At 64.7% G+C, this 19,756-nt stretch overlaps 3 protein-coding genes across 4 annotated transcripts; 1 reads left to right on the forward strand and 2 right to left on the reverse strand.

Annotated features, from left to right (window-relative positions):
- Positions 1-166: 166 nt before the first annotated feature.
- On the reverse strand, positions 167-7,060 carry CORO1B (coronin 1B). The gene is given in 13 exon segments (XM_068148171.1): positions 167-375; positions 803-914; positions 916-1,097; positions 2,155-2,212; positions 2,337-2,482; positions 2,563-2,667; positions 2,753-2,872; positions 4,155-4,336; positions 4,410-4,539; positions 4,627-4,677; positions 4,679-4,750; positions 5,553-5,755; positions 7,000-7,060. Coding segments are annotated over 12 exon segments (1,479 nt in total). The 5' UTR covers positions 5,754-5,755; positions 7,000-7,060; the 3' UTR covers positions 167-255.
- A 1,066-nt stretch (positions 7,061-8,126) lies between these two features.
- Positions 8,127-11,885, reverse strand: GPR152 (G protein-coupled receptor 152). Of its 2 annotated transcripts, none has more exons than XM_068148175.1 (2): positions 11,869-11,885; positions 8,127-9,783 (listed from the first exon to the last, which is right to left on the reverse strand). In XM_068148175.1, the coding sequence occupies exon 2, from the start codon at positions 9,765-9,767 to the stop codon at positions 8,631-8,633; it is 1,137 nt and encodes a 378-aa protein (XP_068004276.1). In that variant the 5' UTR covers positions 9,768-9,783; positions 11,869-11,885; the 3' UTR covers positions 8,127-8,630. The 2 variants fall into 2 exon arrangements, with proteins under 2 accessions (XP_068004276.1, XP_068004275.1); XM_068148174.1 differs by lacking the exon at positions 11,869-11,885 and adding an exon at positions 10,456-10,497.
- A 1,879-nt stretch (positions 11,886-13,764) lies between these two features.
- LOC137445969 (calcium-binding protein 2-like) lies at positions 13,765-19,641 on the forward strand. The gene is given in 7 exon segments (XM_068148176.1): positions 13,765-13,884; positions 13,886-14,059; positions 16,062-16,092; positions 17,038-17,181; positions 17,808-17,917; positions 19,086-19,233; positions 19,336-19,641. Coding segments are annotated over 7 exon segments (708 nt in total). The 5' UTR covers positions 13,765-13,812; the 3' UTR covers positions 19,365-19,641.
- Positions 19,642-19,756: the final 115 nt, after the last annotated feature.

Below are 19,756 nucleotides of genomic sequence, written 5' to 3' on the forward strand. Positions count from 1 at the left end.
TGGTCCATGATTTGGGGGGGGGGAGCAGCACCCAGTAAGGCAGTGGGGGAGGGGCAGCACCCAGTACAGGGGTGACGGAGGAGGGGGTGGCCAGCCCCCAAAAAACGGGAGGACACCCCAGGAAGGATGATCTCAGGGAGGTCCCGGGGTGGGGAATGGTCCCCTGGGGGCAGTCCGACGCGGGAGGGGGTCCGGTGGTCCCTTGGGGGGGTGTGAGGCATGAGGTGGTCCCCTGGGGGGGGCGCGAGGTGGTCCCTAGACGTGGCCGTTCTCCAGGCGGCTGAGCTGCTCCTCCAGGCGGCTGATGCGCTGCCCCTGCTCGGCCACCAGCGCCCGCAGCGCGGCCACCTCCTGCAGCACCTCCTCCAGCCGGCCCTGCCGGGCCACGCCCCGTCAGCCACGCCCGCCGCGGCCACACCCACCCACCACACCCGCTCCCCGACCCGCCATCCATCCCCACGGGCCACCGGCCCCCCACCCGACCTACGGACCACCACCCCTGCATCCGACCCCTGGGCTCCACCCATGAAGGCCACACCCATGAAGGCCTCACCCACAAAGACTCCACCCATTCCACAGCACATCCCACACCGACTCCACCTACTCCACAGCCCCACCCAAAGACCTCACCTATGAGGTGAGACCTCACGAGGGGAGACCTCACCCCACCCACAGAGACCCCGTGTACCCCACAGCCCTACCCCTGGAGACCCCAGGTATGAAGTCCCCACGTGTGAAGCCCCCACTCACAAAGACCCCCCCCAGAGAGCCCCCAGCCCCGCAGCCCCTACCCCCCACCTACCGTGGGCGCGGGCGGGAGGGTGCCGAGGGCGGGCGGGGCGCTGAGGCGGGCGTGGGCGGCGGGGGGCGTGGCAGGGGGGGCGGTGGGCGCGCCGGCGGCGGCGGGGGGGGCCGCGGCTGTCCTGGAGCAGCGAGCGGCGGTTGACCTTCAGGTCCCGCTGCTTGCTGGGGACGTAGGCCTGGCGCAGGGACACCAGCACCGGCCCCGCCGTCCGGCCGGCCACCCACTCCTCCGCCTCCATGGCCGCCTCGGGGCCGGCCGTGTCGGGGTACAGGTCGTCCTGGAACAGGTCCGACTGCCACACCCCCCGCCCCCCCCAAAAGACAACGTCAGAGGAGGTGATGGGACCCTCCTGGAGACCCCCGTGGAGCGCCCCGACGCAGCTGCGCCTTGTCCTGCCCCAGCAGCTCGTGGAAACCCCCAGGCAGGCAGCTTCCCCTGCACCAGCACTCCACACACACCCCAGCCCTGCCTGCCTGGGAGCCCCCACGCCCAGGGAACCCCCACGCCCAGGGAACCCCACACCCAGGGAACCCCCATGCCCAGGGAACCCTCATGCCCAGGGAACCCCACACCCAGGGAACTCCACACCCAGGGAACCCCCACACCCAGGGAACCCCAAACCCAGGAAACCCCCACACCCAGGGAACCCCACGCCCTGGGAACCCCCACACCCAGGGAACCCCACGCCCTGGGAACCCCCACACCCAGGGAACCCCCACGCCCAGGGAACCCCACACCCAGAGAACTCCATACACAGGGAACCCCACGCCCAGGGAACCCCCACGCCCAGGGAACCCCAAACCCAGGGAACTCCATACACAGGGAACCCCACACCCAGGGAACTCCACGCCTAGGGAACCCCTACACCCAGGGAATCCCAAACCCAGGGAACCCCCACACCCAGGGAACCCCACACCCAGGGAACCCCACTCAACCCACATGGGGACCCCCCCACCTAAGCAATGTGTTCTACCCACAGGCATGACTGGAGATGCCCACCCAGCCACTGTGCCCTACCCAGGGACCTCCACCCAGCCTGCTACGACTGAAGAACCCTACCCAGCCACCCCCATCCTGCCCAGGAACCCCAAACAACCCCAGTGAGGACCCCCTACACTGGAACCCCCACCCAGGACCATGTCCTGCCCACAGACCCCCACCAGCACGACTGCAGACTGCAACTCGACTGCCTTGTCCTGCTGGGGGGGAGGAATTTCAACCCACCACACCCAGGGACCCCACAAGGCCCTCATGAGGATTGATTAAGGAGCCTCCACCCAGCCACCAGTGCCCCCCATCCCAGTGCCACACCCTGGGGTAGTGGGGCCCCCCCCCAAGCCCCCACTGACCTTCCTTGGCACCGTCATGATGATGGGCTCACACTTGCGTTCGTGCAGCTTGTAGAACCTGCCCGGGTTTGGGGGTTCAGAGTGGGTCACGGAAGGGTTAAGAAGGTAAATGGGGACAAGGACAACCCCCCCCCACACCCCCCCTTGCCCCCCAACCCCGTGTCCCACCTCCCTGTGCCCACCTGGCAATCTCACACTTGCTGACGTCCAGCCCACGCTTGGGCATCCAGCCCATGCCCCGCTGGGACTCCTTACTGGTGAAGGTGTTGAGGAAGTGGATGTAGGGAGGCTCCTCCGTGATCTCAAAGTACCGGATGCTCGAGTCGCCCTGGGGACATGGCATTAGGGTGGGGGTCTGCGGCCTGGGGAGGGGCCCCGAAGCCCGGGGGCCACGCCGCGGGGCCGCACCTTGCCGCAGACGTAGACCACGTTGGTGTCGGGGTCGTAGAAGGGCAGCAGAGCGCCGTTGCTGGAGTCCAGCTCCTGCAGCCCCATGGGCTCCTCCAGGTTCTCCTGCCCGGGGGAGGAGGGGGGAAAGGCGTCAGCCCCACGGCACACCCCCGACACGGTGCCAGGGGACCCCTGGGGCGCTCCTCACCGTGTCCCACAGTGCCAGCTGCCTCTCGCTCATGCGGCTGAAGCCGGTGGTGAAGATCTTGCCGTCGGCCAAGAAGACAGCCCGCATGGGGCGGGCCCCCTCGTGTGCCCGCTCCTTCTCCTAGGGAGGGCACAGCTGGGTCACCGGCACCGCCCTGGCACTGCCCTGGCACCCGCGGATGGCACAGCCAGTGGGGAACACCCAGGGGAGCGGCAGCCGAGCGACATGAGACAGCGCTGAGAGACAAGAGGGGTTGGAGCAGCTCTGCTACGAGCATAGGCTGAGGGAGCTGGGGGTGTTCAGCCTGGGGAAGGGAAGGCTCCAGGGAGACCTAATAGCAGCCTGCCGGTGCCTGAAGGGGACTACAGGAAGGATGGAGACTGCAAAAGCCTGCAGGGACAGGATCAGGGGCAATGGCTTCAAACTGGAGAAGGGCAGATTGAGATTGGACAGCAGGAAGAAGTTCTTCACTATGAGGGTGGTGGAACACTGGAACAGGTTGCCCAGGGAGGTGGTTGAGGCTCCTTCCCTGGAGATATTCAAGGTGAGGCTCAAAGAGGCCCTGGGCAGTCTGATCTAGCTGGGGATGTCCCTGCTGACTGTGGGGGGGTTGGACTGGATGAACTTTGGAGATCCTTTCCAGCCTGGACCACTCAATGATTCTATGACTCTGTGATCTATGACTCTCTGACTCTGATTCTATGACTCTCTGATTCTATGACTCTCTGGTTCTATGCCTTGATCCTCTGGCTCTCTGACTCTGATTCTATGCCTTGATTCTCTGGCTCTCTGATTCTACGCCTTGATTCTCTGGCTCTCTGCTTCTATGCCTTGGTTCTCTGGCTCTCTGATTCTATGCCTTGATTCTCTGGCTCTCTGATTCTATGCCTTGGTTCTCTGGCTCTCTGATTCTATGCCTTGATTCTCTGACTCTCTGATTCTATGCCTTGATTCTCTGGCTCTCTGATTCTATGCCTTGGTTCTCTGGCTCTCTGATTCTATGCCTTGATTCTCTGGCTCTCTGATTCTATGCCTTGGTTCTCTGGCTCTCTGATTCTATGCCTTGATTCTCTGACTCTCTGATTCTATGCCTTGATTCTCTGGCTCTCTGATTCTATGCCTTGATTCTCTGGCTCTCTGATTCTATGCCTTGATTCTCTGACTCTCTGATTCTATGCCTTGATTCTCTGGCTCTCTGATTCTATGCCTTGATTCTCTGGCTCTCTGATTCTCTGGTTCTATGACTTGGTTCTGTGACTCTCTGATTCTGTGACCCTGATCCTATGACTCTCTGACTCTCTGATTCTCCAGTTCTATGCCTCTATGACCTGGGGGGGTTCTCCCAGGGGCCGGATGGCGCCCTGGGAAGGCGAGCAGGGTGACAGTGGCTGGGGACACTCACGGCCACCACGGTGCCCCGGCGGGGGTCGATGACGCGGATGGCCTTGTCCTTGCAGGCGGTGCAGAAGAGGGAGCCGTCGCGGCTCCAGCTGACGCTGTAGATGAGGTCGGGATGGAGCCCGTCCAGGCGGTACAGCTCCTCCGCCGTGCCCACGTTCCAGATCAGCACCACGTTGTCGCACCCTGAAGGCGACACCGGGAGGTCACCTCAGCCCCTGTGTGCCCCCCGCCTCCTGCGACCGCCCCCCGCCGGTACCTGCGCTGAGGAGGACGTTGCGGGCGGTGGGGTGCCAGGAGATGATGCCAACGCGTTTCGAGTGCCCCTCCAGCACCACCACCGGCTCCGTCAGCGGCTGGCTCAGCCCGTTCTCGGGGATCTGCCACACCTGGGAGGGGGCAGAGGGGGACAGTGGGCAAAGGAGAGGGATCCTCACCTTCACCACTCCCCTCCCCGGCCCCTGTCAGCCCCTCACCATGACAGTGCAGTCCTCGGAGCCGCTGGCGATGACGTGGTCGTTGTGGGGGGCACCAGTCAATGTCCAGCACGGGTCCCGTGTGCCCGCACACCGTGGGGTAGGACTTGTCAATGCGCCCAGTCTGGGGACAAAAGGGACATAGAGAGGGTGGTCACACCCCCACCGTCACGCCAGCAGCCTCCCAGTGCTGCCACCAGCTCCCTGGCATTGCTGCCACCTTCCTGTCACCACACCAGTACCCAGCCTGGTATCGCTGCCACCCTCTTGTCACAGCATCAGCACTCTGCCAGTACTGAGACCAACCTCTTCTCAGTGCGCTGGAACTCTCCTGGTATCACCACCACCCTCCCACTATCAATGGCTTGGGTTGGAAGGGACCTTAGGGACCATCCAGCTCCCCCCATCCACCCTCCTGGTATCACCACCACCCTCCCACTATCAATGGCTTGGGTTGGAAGGGACCTTAGGGACCATCCAGCTCCCCCCACCCACCCTCCTGGTATCACCACCACCCTCCCACTATCAATGGCTGGGGTTGGAAGGGACCTTAAAGATCAGCCAGCTCTCCACCATCACCCTCCTGGTATCACCATCACCCCCCTCCTGGTATCACCACCACCCTCCCACTATCAATGGCTTGGGTTGGAAGGGACCTTAAAGATCAGCCAGCTCTCCACTACCCCTCTCCTGGTATCACCATCACCCCTCTCCTGGTATCACCACCACCCTCCCACTATCAATGGCTTGGGTTGGAAGGGACCTTAAAGATCAGCCAGTTCCCCACCACCACCCCCCCACTATCAATGGCTTGGGTTGGAAGATCATTGAGTTCCCCACCACCACCCTCCCCGGTACGGACGGCTCAGGGTTGGAAGGCGCCTTAAGGGCCAGCCAGCCGCCCGCCAGCACCCTCCCAGCAGCACCTTGTGGAGGGGGAGGACGAGGAAGGCCCCCCCGCCGCTGGCCTCCACGATGATGGCGAGGAAGGCCGGGTTGACGGCGCAGAAGGTGCTGTCCCAGGTGACGCGGGACACGCGGATGTCATCGTAGCACTGCTCCGTCTTCACCGGCTGCCCGAAGACGTGCCGGAACTTGCTCTGCCGAACCACCTTCCGGAACGACATGGCTGGGGGGCGCACACACCCCCACCCCCCGGGACGGGAGTCAGCACCCAGCTGGAATCTTGCGTGCAAGCAGCCAAGGGTGGCCGAGAGGGGAGGCTGTCCCTTGTCACCCGCCCTGGGTAAAGGGCGGCCCAGCCCCTTCCCGCCAGCAGATAAACCCCTCCCTGCCCTGCCCCGTCCAGGGGGGCTCGGGGGGGGCCCTCCCACCATGGGGACAGGGAGGTGGATGGGGACAAGGGCGTTCCCGCTGGGAGAGGGATGGGGAGGGTCCTGATGGGTCAGGGGGCTTGGGGACAGATGTGGGGTCAGGAGTGGCCCTGCTGGCTAAAAGGGGACAGAGACAGGGGCAGGGGTGGGGACAGGGATGGGGATGAGGATGGGGACAAGGACAGGAGTGAGAATGGGGACAAGGACAGGGATGGAGAAAGCACATGAGGACAGAGCTTGGGGATGAGGACAGGGATGGGGACAGGAGTGAAGACAGAGACAGGGACAGGATGAGAACGTGAATGGCCCCACTGGGTAAGGGCACAGGGACAAGGATAGGGGATGAGAAGGCAGATGGGGACAGGGGAGAGGACTGGGGCCAAGGACAAGGATGTGATAGGAGAGGCCCCACTGAGTAAGGGGACAAGGATGGGGATAAGGATGGGGACAAGGATGGGGACAAGGATGAGGACAAGGATGGGGACAAGGATGGGGACAAGGATGAGGACAAGGATGGGGACAAGGATGGGGACAAGGATGGGGACAAGGATGAGGACAAGGATGAGGACAGGAATGGCCCCATTGAGTAAAGGGACAGGAACCAAAGGCAGGAATGGGGACAGAATGAGACAGGGCAAGAGACAAGGACAGAGGTGGGGAACAGCGATGGCCTCACTGGGTAAAGAGACAGAGATAGGATGAGGCACAGGACAGGGACGACGACAGCAGGGGGAACAGGGATGGCCCCACTGGGTATGGGGACAAGGATGGAGACAGGACGGGCACAGAGGCGGGCACAAGGATGGAGACAGATATGGGGACAGGAAGAGGACAAGGACAGGGCCAGGATGAAGACAAGAACGGGGACAGGGGACAGGATGAGGGCAGGAACGGGGACAGTGATGGGGACAGGGATGGGGCCGGTGGCTCCGGTCGCGAGTCCGGTTGGGTCCAGTACTGCGGAGCCGGTTCCCGGGAGCCCCCCTCGGGCCGGGCCGTTGGCCGTGGCAGTGGGGGGGCGTCCGGTCCCCGCACTCACCGGGGCCGGGGGCGGCGGGCGGCGGCGCGCGGGGCCGGTAGCGGCGGCAGCGGCGGGAGGGGAGGGGGCGGGGCAGGAAGTGACCGCGGCGGCCCCGCCCCGCGCATGCGCTCCCGGGGAGCCGGGGGGGCCCCGGTACCGGGGGATGAAGTGGGGGAAGGGGCGGTTCACCCCGTGTCAGTGTCCCCCAGTGGGGACTGCCCCTCCGTGGGCGCTGTCACCCCGTGGGGTGGGGACGAGGATACGGTCCCCGTTGGCGCGGTCACCCCGGTGTCAGGGTAACCCCATAGGGTCATCCCGTGGGCATGGACCTCGTGGACACGGTCCCCCCCCGTGGGCAGGGTCCCCCCAGCGGGCGTTGTCCCTCCGCGGGCATGGTCACCCCATGCGCAGGGACCCCCAAGAGGCCTGGTCACCCTCTGGACAGGGTCACTCCTTGGGCACGGGGACCGCGTGGATCAGAGTGCCCACGGCCACAGTGACTCCGTGGACAAAGTCCTCCTATGTCAGGTCGCCCTGCTGGGAGGACACAGTCCCCGTGGGGCAGGGTCACCCCATGGGCAGGGTCACCCTGGGGGGCAGGATCCCCCAATTTCAGGTCACCCTGTGGAGCAGGGTCCCACCATGCCAGGGTCACCATGTGGGGCATGGTCCCCGTGAGGGGTAGGGTCCCCATGGACGTGGTCCTTGTGGGTAAGGTCACCCTATGGACAAGGTCACCTCGTGGTCAGGAGCTGCCCACTGGGCACAGTCACTCCATGGGCAGGGAGCCTGTGGAGCATGCTGTGTCCAGGGGTAGGGTCACCCCATGCCAGAGCCACTCCGTAAGCAGGGGGCCCATGGGCAGGGTCTCCCCTACAGGCAGGGTCTCCCCTACAAGCAGGGTCACTCCATGGGACAAGGTCAGCCTGAGGGCAGGGTCAGCCTGAGGGCAGGGTCGCCCTGTGTCAGGTCACCCTGTGGGGCACAGTGTTCCACCTGGAGCGAAGGAGGCTGAGGGGGCACCTTCTGGCTCTCTACACCTCCCTGCAAGGAGGTTGGAGCCAGACGGTGTTCTGCCAGGGAACAAGTGATAGGATGAGAAGAAACAGCCTCAAACTGAGGTTTAGGTTGGACATGAGGAACAATTTCTTGCCTTTGAGGGCTGTCAAGACCTGGCCCAAGCTGCCCAGGGCAGTGGTGGAGTCGCCATCCCTGGAGGGGGTTTCCAAGCCCTGGAGATGTGGTGCTGAGGGCCATGGCTTGGTGGCCAGGGTGGTGCTGAGTCGATGGTTGGACTCCACGACCTCAGAGATCTTTTCCAACCTTAGTGATTCAGGGGCTCTGTAACAACAGCAACTGGCACAGGGTGATGGTGGTCACTGGCACTGAGGTGGTGGCAGTGGCACAGGGCTGACAGCGGTGGGTGGCACTGAGGTGGTGGCTGCAGCTGGCACAGGGTGATGGTGGTCACTGGCACTGAGGTGGTGGCAGTGGCACAGGGCTGACAGCGGTGGGTGGCACTGAGGTGGTGGCTGCGGCTGGCACAGGGTGATGGTGGTCACTGGCACTGAGGTGGTGGCAGTGGCACAGGGCTGACAGCGGTGGGTGGCACTGAGGTGGTGGCTGCAGCTGGCACAGGGTGATGGTGGTCACTGGCACTGAGGTGGTGGCAGTGGCACAGGGCTGACAGTGGTGGGTGGCACTGAGGTGGTGGCTGCAGCTGGCACAGGGTTGCCAGTAGCAGGTGGCACAGGGGTGACAGTAGCAGTTGGCACAGGATTGTCAGTAGTAGGTGGCACAGGGTTGTCAGTAGCAGTCGGCACGGGAGTGACGGTAGCGGGTGGCACGTGGCTGAGGGCAGTGGGTGGCACTTGGGCAAGGGCTGTGGCTGGCCGGCGGGCAAGGAGAGGCAGGCGGGCGAGGCACTGGCAGGCGCTGGTGGTGCCAAAGAGCAGGTAGAGGCAGGGGTTGATGCAGCTGTTCAGATTGAAGGCCAGCCCCAGGAGGTAGATGAGGTGCTCGGAGGTGCCAGGTGCCACCAGCGTCAGCAGCTGGGCCACCTGGAAGGGCAGGTGCAGCGCCACGTAGAGGCTCACCGTGGCCACCAAGATGCGCTGGAAGCGAGCCGGACGGCGGCCCCCGTGCCCACGCCGGCAGCTTGCCAGCGCCAGGGCCACCCCGTGGCACACCGTCACCACGCAGAAGGGCAGCAGCCCCTCCACCAGCACCTCCAGCCAGCGCATGGGCACCTCCCAGCTGCCCCTCAGGGTGATGCACACCACAAAGCCGGGCACCCACTGCAGCTCCAGCGCCTCCGCCAGGACCGTGTCGGGCACGCTGCAGGCGGCCGCTGCCACCCAGGCGCCCAGGCACAGTGCCAGCGGCAACCGTGCCGGGCGCCGGCACCGGTACCACAGCGGGGCGGCCACCAGCAGGCACCTGTCCAAGCTGATGGTCGCCAGCAGGAAGAGGCTGCTGTAGTAACCCAAAGCGTAGAGGAACTGGTGGAGTCGGCACAGCGAGGTGCCCAGCAGCCACTGGTGGCTGTTGGCCACAGACCAGATCTGCAGGATGGAGTTGGCGAGGAAGAGGAGGTCGGAGGTGGCCAGGCTGAGGATGAAGCATGCCAAGCCTTGGCCCCGCAGGTGCCAGCCCGTGAACCACAGGGTGAAGGCGTTGGCTGGCAGCCCCAGTGCCACGCAGGCCACCAGAAGCCACCCATCCCACCTCAGGCTGCCCGGTGGCAGGGACAAGGCTGGGGACAGTGTGGTGTTTGCTGCCTCCATCGGCCGAGGGCTAGCCCTGTGGGAAGCATGGGGGGCTTGGAGCTGAGGGAAGAGGTGTCGCCCATTCCTGTGTCACCTCCTCCCCGTGTCAGCCCTCCCTATGTCCCTCCCGCCGTGTCACCCCCCTCCCCTGCCACCCCTTCCCGTCCCTCCATCCCGTGTCACCCCCTCCCCTGCCACCCCTTCCCATCCCTCCATCCCGTGTCACCCCCTCCCCTGCCACCCCTTCCACGTCCTTCCATCCCGTGTCACCCTCTCCCCTGCCACCCCTTCCCGTCCCTCCATCCCGTGCCACCCCCTCCCCTGCCATCCCTTCCCCTGCCACCCCTTCCCGTCCCTCCATCCCGTGTCACCCCCTCCCCACCACCCCTTCCACGTCCCTCCATCCCGTGTCACCCTCTCCCCTGCCACACCTTCCATCTCACTCCATCCCGTGCCCCCCCCTCCCCTGCCACCCCATCCACATCCCTCCATCCCGTGTCACCCCCTCCCCTGCCACCCCTTCCACGTCCCTCCATCCCGTGTCACCCCCTCCCCGCCACCCCTTCCACGTCCCTCCATCCCGTGTCACCCCTCCCCTGCCACCCTTTCCCATCCCTCCATCCCGTGTCACCCCCTCCCCTGCCATCCTTTCCCCTGCCACCCCTTCCCGTCCCTCCATCCCGTGTCACCCCCTCCCCTGCCACACCTTCCATCTCACTCCATCCCGTGTCACCCCCTCCCCTGCCACCCCTTCCACGTCCCTCCATCCCGTGTCACCCCCTCCCCTGCCACCCCTTCCCGTCCCTCCATCCCGTGTCACCCCTCCCCTGCCACACCTTCCACATCCCTCCATCCCGTGTCACCCCTCCCCTGCCACCCCTTCCCGTCCCTCCATCCCGTGTCACCCCCTCCCCTGCCACTCCTTCCCGTCCCTCCATCCCGTGTCACCCCCTCCCCGCCACCCCTTCCACGTCCCTCCATCCCGTGTCACCCCCCTCCCCTGCCACCCCTTCCCGTCCCTCCATCCCGTGTCACCCCCCTCCCCTGCCACCCCTTCCCCTGCCACCCCTTCCCGTCCCTCCATCCCGTGTCACCCCCCTCCCCTGCCACACCTTCCATCTCACTCCATCCCGTGTCACCCCCCTCCCCTGCCACACCTTCCATCTCACTCCATCCCGTGTCACCCCCTCCCCTGCCACCCCTTCCCCTGCCACCCCTTCCCGTCCCTCCATCCCGTGTCACCCCCTCCCCTGCCACCCCTTCCCGTCCCTCCATCCCGTGTCACCCCCCTCCCCTGCCACCCCTTCCCGTCCCTCCATCCCGTGTCACCCCCCTCCCCTGCCACCCCTTCCCGTCCCTCCATCCCGTGTCACCCCCCTCCCCTGCCACACCTTCCATCTCACTCCACCCCTCTCCTGCCGCCCCCTTCCCGTTTCACCTCCTCCTCTCTCATCGGCTCTGGTATCACCTCGTCCTGTGTCCCCCCTTATGGTATCGTCAGCCCCCCCTCCCCCCCGGCATCACCCCCTCTTCGTCATTTCCTTATGTCACCCCTTCCTGTAACATTCCCATCCCATGTCATCCCTCTCTGGTGTCAACCCCTCCCTTGTTACCCCTTCTCAGGTTGCCCCTTCCCGTATCTTCCCCTCCTCTATCACTCCGTCCTGTGTGACTCCCTCTCGTGTCACATCCTCCATCCCACTCCCCTCCCCCCTCCCCCCCTGCCGTGTCACACCCTCCTGTATCCCCCTCTAGTGTCCCATCCTCCCCTATTGTCCCCTCTGGTCTCACCCCCTCTCGTCTCCCCCCCCCTCTCCTGTCACCCCCACTCTGGGCATCTTCCCTTCCTGTATCATCCCTTCCTCTTCCCTCTCTTCCCGCCCTCCCCCCTCCCCCCATCCCGTCTACCCCCTCTTTATCACCCTCTTGTGTCACATCCTTCCCTATTCTCCCTTCTGGTGTCACCAGCTTCCCATCTCCCCCATGTCCCCCCAGCCCCCTGACCCTCCTTCCTGCCCTCACTTTGAGCTGTCCCCCTGTGTGCCGTGTGCCATCCATGTTCCCCCTGCTGTGCCACCCCACGTCCCTGTGCCACTCCCTCCCGGGCATTAGGACCTACCTTAGTGGTGGGGACAGCTGGAGCAGAGGTGGCAGATGGGGTGCCCCCGGCTGTGGGGTGCCCTAAATGTGGGTGCAGCTGGGAGGGGCTTCAGTTCGGGAGCTCCACCCACTTCCCCTCCCCCACCCCCCCAAAATCTCTCCCTTTTCCCAGTACTGATACTGGAGGGGTTCCTGGGGGGGGTGGCATCAGCCCTGCCTCAGTTTCCCCATCTGACCTAAGGCTGGGGGGAGGACATACATGGAACACAGCAGTGTGGCCCCATTTGGGCCCTCCCCAGCTTGGGGACAGTGCCATGGGGCAGCCACGGGGTAAATGTGGAGCAGGACTCCCTCTCCCCAGGGGCCACCCAGTGCTGGCCTCTATAGAGCATCAGGGTGGGGGTCTTGGGCTAGCCCCCGAGGTGGGGACAATGGGGACGTGTGTTGCGTGATCATGGTGTGACGATGCCCCTCAGATGGCATCTCCCCATCCTGCACTGGCTTCCTGCTGCCACCCTCCCTGCCCAGCACTGATGGTATCAGGGCACACAGCAGGGCCAATGTGCAGCACAGAGCTCATGGCTGTCACTGCCTCTTGGGGATGTGCTGGAGGAGGGGGTCCAGGGTTGAGGGCAGCAGTGCTGGATGTAAGGTGAGAGTGCTGGGGACGTGGGTTGGTGCTAGGGACATGGTGGTGGCCATGAGATGAGTGCTGGGGACATGGGTGGTGGCCATGAGATGAGTGCTGGGGCCATGGTTTGGTGCTGGGGGCATTGGTGGGGCCATGGAGTGAGTATTTGGGATGTTGTTTGATGCTGGGGACACAGATGGTGGCTGTGGGGTGAATGCTGGGGACATGGTTTGGTGCTGGGGGCATGGGTGGTGGCCATGAGATGAGTGCTGGGGACATAGGTTGGTGCTGGGGACATAGGTGGTGGCCATGAGATGAGTGCTGGGGACATTGGTGGTGGCCATGAGATGAGTGCTAGGGACATGGTTTGGTGCTGGGGACATTGGTGGTGGCCATGAGATGAGTGCTGGGGACATAGGTTGGTGCTGGGGACATGGGTGGTGGCCATGAGATGAGTGCTGGGGACATGGTTTGGTGCTGGGGACATTGGTGGTGGCCATGAGATGAGTGCTGGGGACATGGTTTGGTGCTGGGGACATTGGTGGTGGCCATGAGATGAGTGCTGGGGACATTGGTGGTGGCCATGAGATGAGTGCTGGGGACATGGTTTGGTGCTGGGGACATTGGTGGTGGCCATGAGATGAGTGCTGGGGACATAGGTTGGTGCTGGGGACATTGGTGGTGGCCATGAGATGAGTGCTGGGGCCATGGGATGGTGCTGGGGACATTGGTGGGGGCCATGAGATGAGTGCTGGGGACATGGGCTGGTGCTGGGGACATGGGTGGTGGCCATGAGATGAGTGCTGAGGACATAGGTTGGTGCTGGGGACATTGGTGGTGGCCATGAGATGAGTGCTAGGGACATGGTTTGGTGCTGGGGACATGGGTGGTGGCCATGAGATGAGTGCTGGGGACATGGGCTGGTGCTGGGGACATTGGTGGTGGCCATGAGATGAGTGCTAGGGACATGGTTTGGTGCTGGGGACATGGGTGGTGGCCATGAGATGAGTGCTGGGGACATGGGTTGGTGCTGGGGACATGGGTGGTGGCCTTGGGGTGCCACCACGTCCCCGGGGTGACCCCAGGACGCCCTTCGGGCACCCAGCCGGTCTGTGTCGGTGCCATGGCAGCGTGGCTGTGCCCCAGCACGGGGCCCTGGGGGGTGGCAGCGGCGGCCGGTGGCAGTTTCCTGTCACTAATCACCGCTAATTGGCTTTGCCCAGGTTCATGGGCCGGGGGGGCGGGCGGGGGGGGGAGCACCTAAGAGGATTTCCCAGCCGCCTTCCCCAGGCTTGGCCACCCCAAGGTCCTGCTCCCTGCCCACCCGGCCACATGCCACGCACCCGGGGGGACAAGGGGACCCCCAAGGACGCAGAAGCCCCAGGCAAGGGGAAAGGAGGGGAGGGGGGGGGAGAAGAGCCCCAAAGCTGCTGAGGATGGTGGCGGCCCCCCGGGCACCAAGAGCCCTGAGTCCCGGCACGGGGGCCACGGGCACAAGAACAGCAAGAAGGGCTCTGCGGACCCCAACGCCGCGGCCAACAAGACCTACTCCCCCTTCCTCAACACTGTCTTCGGCAAGGTGGGGACAGCTGGGCCGGCAGGGGACCTCGGGGACACGGGGATGGAGCCGGGGCTGCTCCGGGACTCGGGAGGAGGAGGGGACGTGGGGATGGAAGTGAGGACGTTCTGGGAGCCTGGGGAGAGAGGAGCGAGGGCAGGCTGGTGGAGGGGACATGGGGGCAGCAGCGATGGGGACAGGGACAGTGTGGGACACTGGGGATGGGGACAGTCCAGGAGCCTGGAGGTGGAGGGGATGTGGGGGCAGCAGGGATGGGGACAGGGACAGTGTGAAACCTTGGGGATGGGGACAGTCCAGGAGCCTGGAGGTGGAGGGGACATGGGGGCAGCAGGGATGGGGACAGGGACAGTGTGGGACACTGGGGATGGGAGACATGGGGATGAGGACAGCCCAGGAGCCTGGAGGTGGAGGGAATGTGAGGGCAGCAGCGATGGGGACAGGGACAACGTGGGGCCTTGGGGATGGGGACAGTCCAGGAGCCTGGAGGTGGAGGGGATGTGGGGGCAGCAGGGATGGGGACAGGGACAACGTGGGACACTGGGGATTGGATCAGGGACAAACTGGGACTCTGGGCAGAAAGGGGACGTGGGACAGGGATGGGCACAAGGGCTGGGACAGTCCAGGCCCCTGGGGATGGAGGGGACATGGGGACAGTGAAGATGGGGTGTGGGATGATCTGGGACCCTGGAGACTTGGGAGGGGGGACATGGAGGCACTGGGAAATGAGGTCAGGGATCCTCTGGGACCCTGGGGATGGGGACATTTGGGATGGGACTGGAGACAAGGGGACAGCAGGGATGGGGACAGGGACAGTCCAAGACCCTGAGGGTGGAGGGGACATCGAGGTGGTGAAGGTGGGGTTGGAACACTGGGGACAGGACTGGGGAGATACCAAAGCAGCCTGGGGATGGAGGGGACATGGGGGGACTGGGGATGATGTTGGGGACACCTCAGGGTCTTGGCAGTGGAGGGGAATGGAGACCCTGGGAATGGACAAGGACATTCCTGGGTGCTGGGAATGGAGGGGACATGGGGACAGTGAAAATAGGGTTGGGGACACTCCAGGACCCCGGAGATGGAGGGGGTGTGGGGACACTGGGGACAGGGTCAGGGATGTTCTGGGAAGCTGGAGATGGAGGGGACATGGGGGGGATGGGGACAGGGGAATGAGAGATCAGGACACAGGGGATAGGACTGGGGAGACTCTGGGACCCTTGGGATGGAGGGAACGTGAGGACACTGAGGATGGGGACAGGGACACTCTAGAATGCTGGGGTTGAGGACAATGGGGACAGGACTGGGGACACTGTGGGACCCTGGAGATGGAAGGAAGGAACATGGAGGTGCTGAGGATGAGGACACTCCAGAGCTCTGGGGATGGAGGGGACACAGAGACACTGGGGATGGTGCTGGGGACACTCCAGAGCTCAGGGGATGGAGGGGACACAGGGACACTGGGGATGGTGCTGGGGACACTCCAGAGCTCAGGGGATGGAGGGGACACAGGGACACTGGGGATGGTGTTGGGGACACTCCAGGAGCCTGGGGATGGAGGGGACACAGGGACACTGGGGATGGTGCTGGGGACACTCCAGAGCTCAGGGGATGGAGGGGACACAGAGACACTGGGGATGGTGTTGGGGACACTCCAGAAGCCTGGGGATCAAGGGGACAGCCTAGGAAGGCAGCCCCTCGGCAGGGGGACAGCTCCAGGAGCACGGAGCAGCCTTGGGGGCACCCATGGGTACGGGAAGCTGAGGGTCCTGGGCTGGGTCAGCCCTGGGTGGGTGACAGGTGAGGGGCCAGGGGTGGCAGGGCAGGACGGGGCGGGGGGGGGCACGGGGCAGGGCTTTGTCTCCAATCCTTCTAATCCCTGCCGCCGGAGTTAATTTTGTCTCACGCTTAAGGAAGGTGACTTGGGGGGGGGGGGGAGGGAGGAAGGGGGGCTGGGGGGGCTGGGCTGCAGCTGATGCTGTCCCCACCCCGTTTGTGACCGGGACAGGAGCGGGAGCTGTCACCCGAGGAGCTGGACGGTGAGTGAGGGCACAAGGGGACTAGGGTGGGCTGGGGGGGTGGGGGGCTCCTGCTTGTGGAGGTATCTGCCATGGGGTGAGGTGCTGTGGGGACACCTGGTGTGGTGGGGGCTGCTGTGGGGTGCAGTGCCATGGGGTGCAGTGCCAAGGGGACACAGGCCATGCAGGCTCTGCCATGGGGTTCAGTGCCATCGGGTGCACTGCCATGGGGTGCAGTACCGTGGGGTTCAGTGCCATGGGGACACAGGCCATGCAGGCTCTGCCATGGGGTTCAGTGCCATTGGGTGCAGTGCCATGGGGTGCAGTGCCATGGGGACACAGGCCATGCAGGCTCTGCCATGGGGTTCAGTGCCATTGGGTGCAGTGCCATGGGGTGCAGTGCCATGGGGACACAGGCCATGCAGGCTCTGCCCTGGGGTGCAGTGCCATGGGGTGCAGTGCCATGGGGACACAGGCCATGAAGGCTCTGCCATGGGGTTCAGTGCCATGGGGACACAGGCCATGCAGGCTCTGCCCTGGGGTGCACTGCCATGGGGTGCAGTGCCATGGGGTGCAGTGCCATGGGGATACAGGCCATGCAGGCTCTGCCCTGGGGTGCACTGCCATGGGGTGCACTGCCATGGGGTGCAGTGCCATGGGGTGCAGTGCCATGGGGACGCAGGCCACGCAGGCTCTGCCCTGGGGTGCAGTGCCATGGGGTGCAGTGCCATGGGGACGCAGGCCATGCAGGCTCTGCCCTGGGGTGCACTGCCATGGGGTGCAGTGCCATGGGGTTCAGTGCCATGGGGACACAGGCCATGCAGGCTCTGCCCTGGGGTGCAGTGCCATGGGGTGCAGTGCCAAGGGGACACAGGCCATGCAGACTCTGCCCTGGGCACGTGTGGCACCTGGAGAAGCCCAGAGCTGAGGGTGCCCCTGTGCCCTGGCTGCCCTGTGTGTGGGCAGAGCTGCTGGACGCCTTCAAGGAGTTCGACACGGACCAGGACGGCTACATCAGCTACAAGGACCTGGGCGCCTGCATGCGCACCCTGGGCTACATGCCCACCGAGATGGAGCTCATCGAGATCTCACAGCACATCAAGATGAGGAGTGAGCAGGGGGCCACCAGGGGGGGCCACCACGGGATCACCACCACGGGCTGACCACTGTGGGGATGGTCACCACAGGCTGACCACCACGGGCTGACCACCATGGGGATGGCCACCATGGGGTGACCACTGTGGGGATGGCCACCACAGGCTGGCCACCATGGGGATGGCCACCACGGGCTGACCACCACGGGCTGACCTCCATGGGGATGGCCACCATGGGCTGACCACCATGGGGTGACCACCATGGGGATGGCCACCACGGGCTGACCACCATGGGGATGGCCACCACGGGCTGACCACCATGGGGTGACCACCACAGGCTGACCACCATGGGGATGACCATCATGGGGATGGCCGCCACTGGATGGCCACCATGGGGATGGCCACCATGGGGTGACCACTGTGGGGATGGCCACCATGGGGATGTCCACCACGGGCTGACCACCACGGGCTGACCACCATGGGGATGGCCACCATGGGCTGACCTCCATGGAGATGGCCACCATGGGGATGGCCACCATGGGCTGACCACTGTGGGGCTGAGCGCCTTGGGGCTGGGGAGGGGGCTGGGGGGCTGGGGGCAGGGGTGGGTGGGTGCTGAGCTTGTCCCCTTGCCCTGGGCAGTGGGTGGCCGCGTGGACTTCGAGGACTTTGTGCAGATGATGGGACCCAAGCTGCGGGAGGAGACTGCTCACATGGTGGGCGTCAGGGAGCTCAAGATCGCCTTCCGGGAGGTATGGCCACCCCGGGGCACAGCTGGTGTGGGGACAGCAGGTGTGGGGACAGCTGGTGTGGAGGGGACAGCAGGTGTGGGGACAGCAGGTGTGGGGACAGCTGGTGTGGAGGGGACAGCAGGTGTGGGGACAGCTGGTGTGGGGACAGCAGGTGTGGAGGGGACAGCAGGTGTGGAGGGGACAGCAGCCCTTGCAAGTCCGTGGTAGGGACAATGGCCGCAGGGGGTGACTATAGGTACAGAGGGGACGATGGTCATGGGAAGACCTTGGGGTGATGGTGACCAAAGAAGAACAGTGACCTTGGGGTGACCACAGGCATGGAGGGGATGGTGACCATGGGGAGACCATGACCACAGGGGCAAGGGTGACCATAGGCATGGAGGGGATGGTGACCATGGGGAGACCATGACCATAGGGCAAGGGTGACCATGGGGGGTGGCCACAGGCATGGAGGGGATGGTGACCATGGGGTAACCATGACCATAGGGCAAGGGTGACCATGGAGGGTGGCCACAGACATGGAGGGGATGGTGACTGTGGGGAGACCATGACCACAGGGGAATGGTGGCCACAGACATGGAGGGGATGGTGACCATGGGGAGATCATGACCATAGGGCAAGGGTGACCATGGAGGGTGGCCACAGACATGGAGGGGATGGTGACCATGGGGTAACCATGACCATAGGGGGATGCTGACCATGAGGAAGTGACCACAGGCATGGAGGGGATAGTGACCATGGGGAGACCATGACCATAGGGCAATGGTGACCATAAGCATGGAGGGGATGGTGACCATGGGGAGACCATGACCATAGGGGAATGGTGGCCATGGGGGGTGGCCACAGACGTGGAGGGGATGGTGACCATGGGATGGGGTAACCATGACCATAGGGCAAGGGTGACCATAGGCATGGAGGCGATGGTGACCATGGGGTAACCATGACCACAGGGGGATGGTGACCATGGGGTAACCATGACCACAGGGGGATGGTGACCATGGGAAGGTCGTGGGTTGGCCGCGGGGGGAACAGCGGCCATGGGGCATGGAGAGGACAGCGCCCATGGCGGGACAGCGGAGGGGCCATGGGCCGTGGGGGCTAAGCAGAGGCCTTGGGGGGCGGTGGGGGGGCGGTGGGGCCGCTGACCCCCGAGGCCTGGGTGCCCCAGTTCGACGCCAACGGGGACGGGGAGATCAGCAGCGGGGAGATGCGGGAGGCCATCGCCGCCCTGCTGGGCGAGCAGCTGAAGGCTCAGGAGGTGGAGGAGATCCTGCAGGACGTGGACCTCAACGGGGACGGCCACGTGGACTTCGATGGTGAGGAGCCCCCCCCAGCTTCCCTGCAGCCCCCCCTGAGGGGGGTGTGTGTGTGGGGGGGGCTCACCTCACCTCCCTCCCCCCAACTCCATCACCCCACAGAGTTCGTCATGATGCTGTCATCTCGGTAACGAAGCCTTGGGGCAGGAGAAGACCACCCCCCCACCCCCCCCCCAGAAACCACCCCCAGATCCAACCAACCCGAAGCTCTCTGCCATCATTAGGCTTCAGAGTGAACAGCTGGAGTGGATGGGAATGGGGGCAGACATGAGACACCCCCCACCCTGCCACCCCCACCCTAACCCTTAGAGCCTAAACCCCACTCCAGGGGGGGTGGCAGGGTGAGAGGGAGGGACTGGGAGGAGTAGGAGGGTATGGGGGGGGTGGACAATAAACCCCCTTGATGAGAGCTGGAGGGGAGCCTGTGCTGGTCATTGGGGGGGGGACCAGCCCCTCACCACCCCCAGGGGTGAGCTTGGTGGGTGGGGGGGGTGGGCAGGAGAGTCTCTGGGGGACAAAGTGG

Source organism: Melanerpes formicivorus, unplaced genomic scaffold (assembly GCF_026170545.1).
Source record: "Melanerpes formicivorus ecotype bairdi unplaced genomic scaffold, bMelFor1.0.p_v2 SCAF_16, whole genome shotgun sequence".
In the NCBI taxonomy this organism is placed as follows: domain Eukaryota; kingdom Metazoa; phylum Chordata; class Aves; order Piciformes; family Picidae; genus Melanerpes; species Melanerpes formicivorus.

Excerpts from the sequence above, each read along its gene's own strand:
- GPR152 (XM_068148175.1), bottom strand. The coding sequence starts at position 9,767 with ATGGAGGCAGCAAACACCACACTGTCCCCAGCCTTGTCCCTGCCACCG.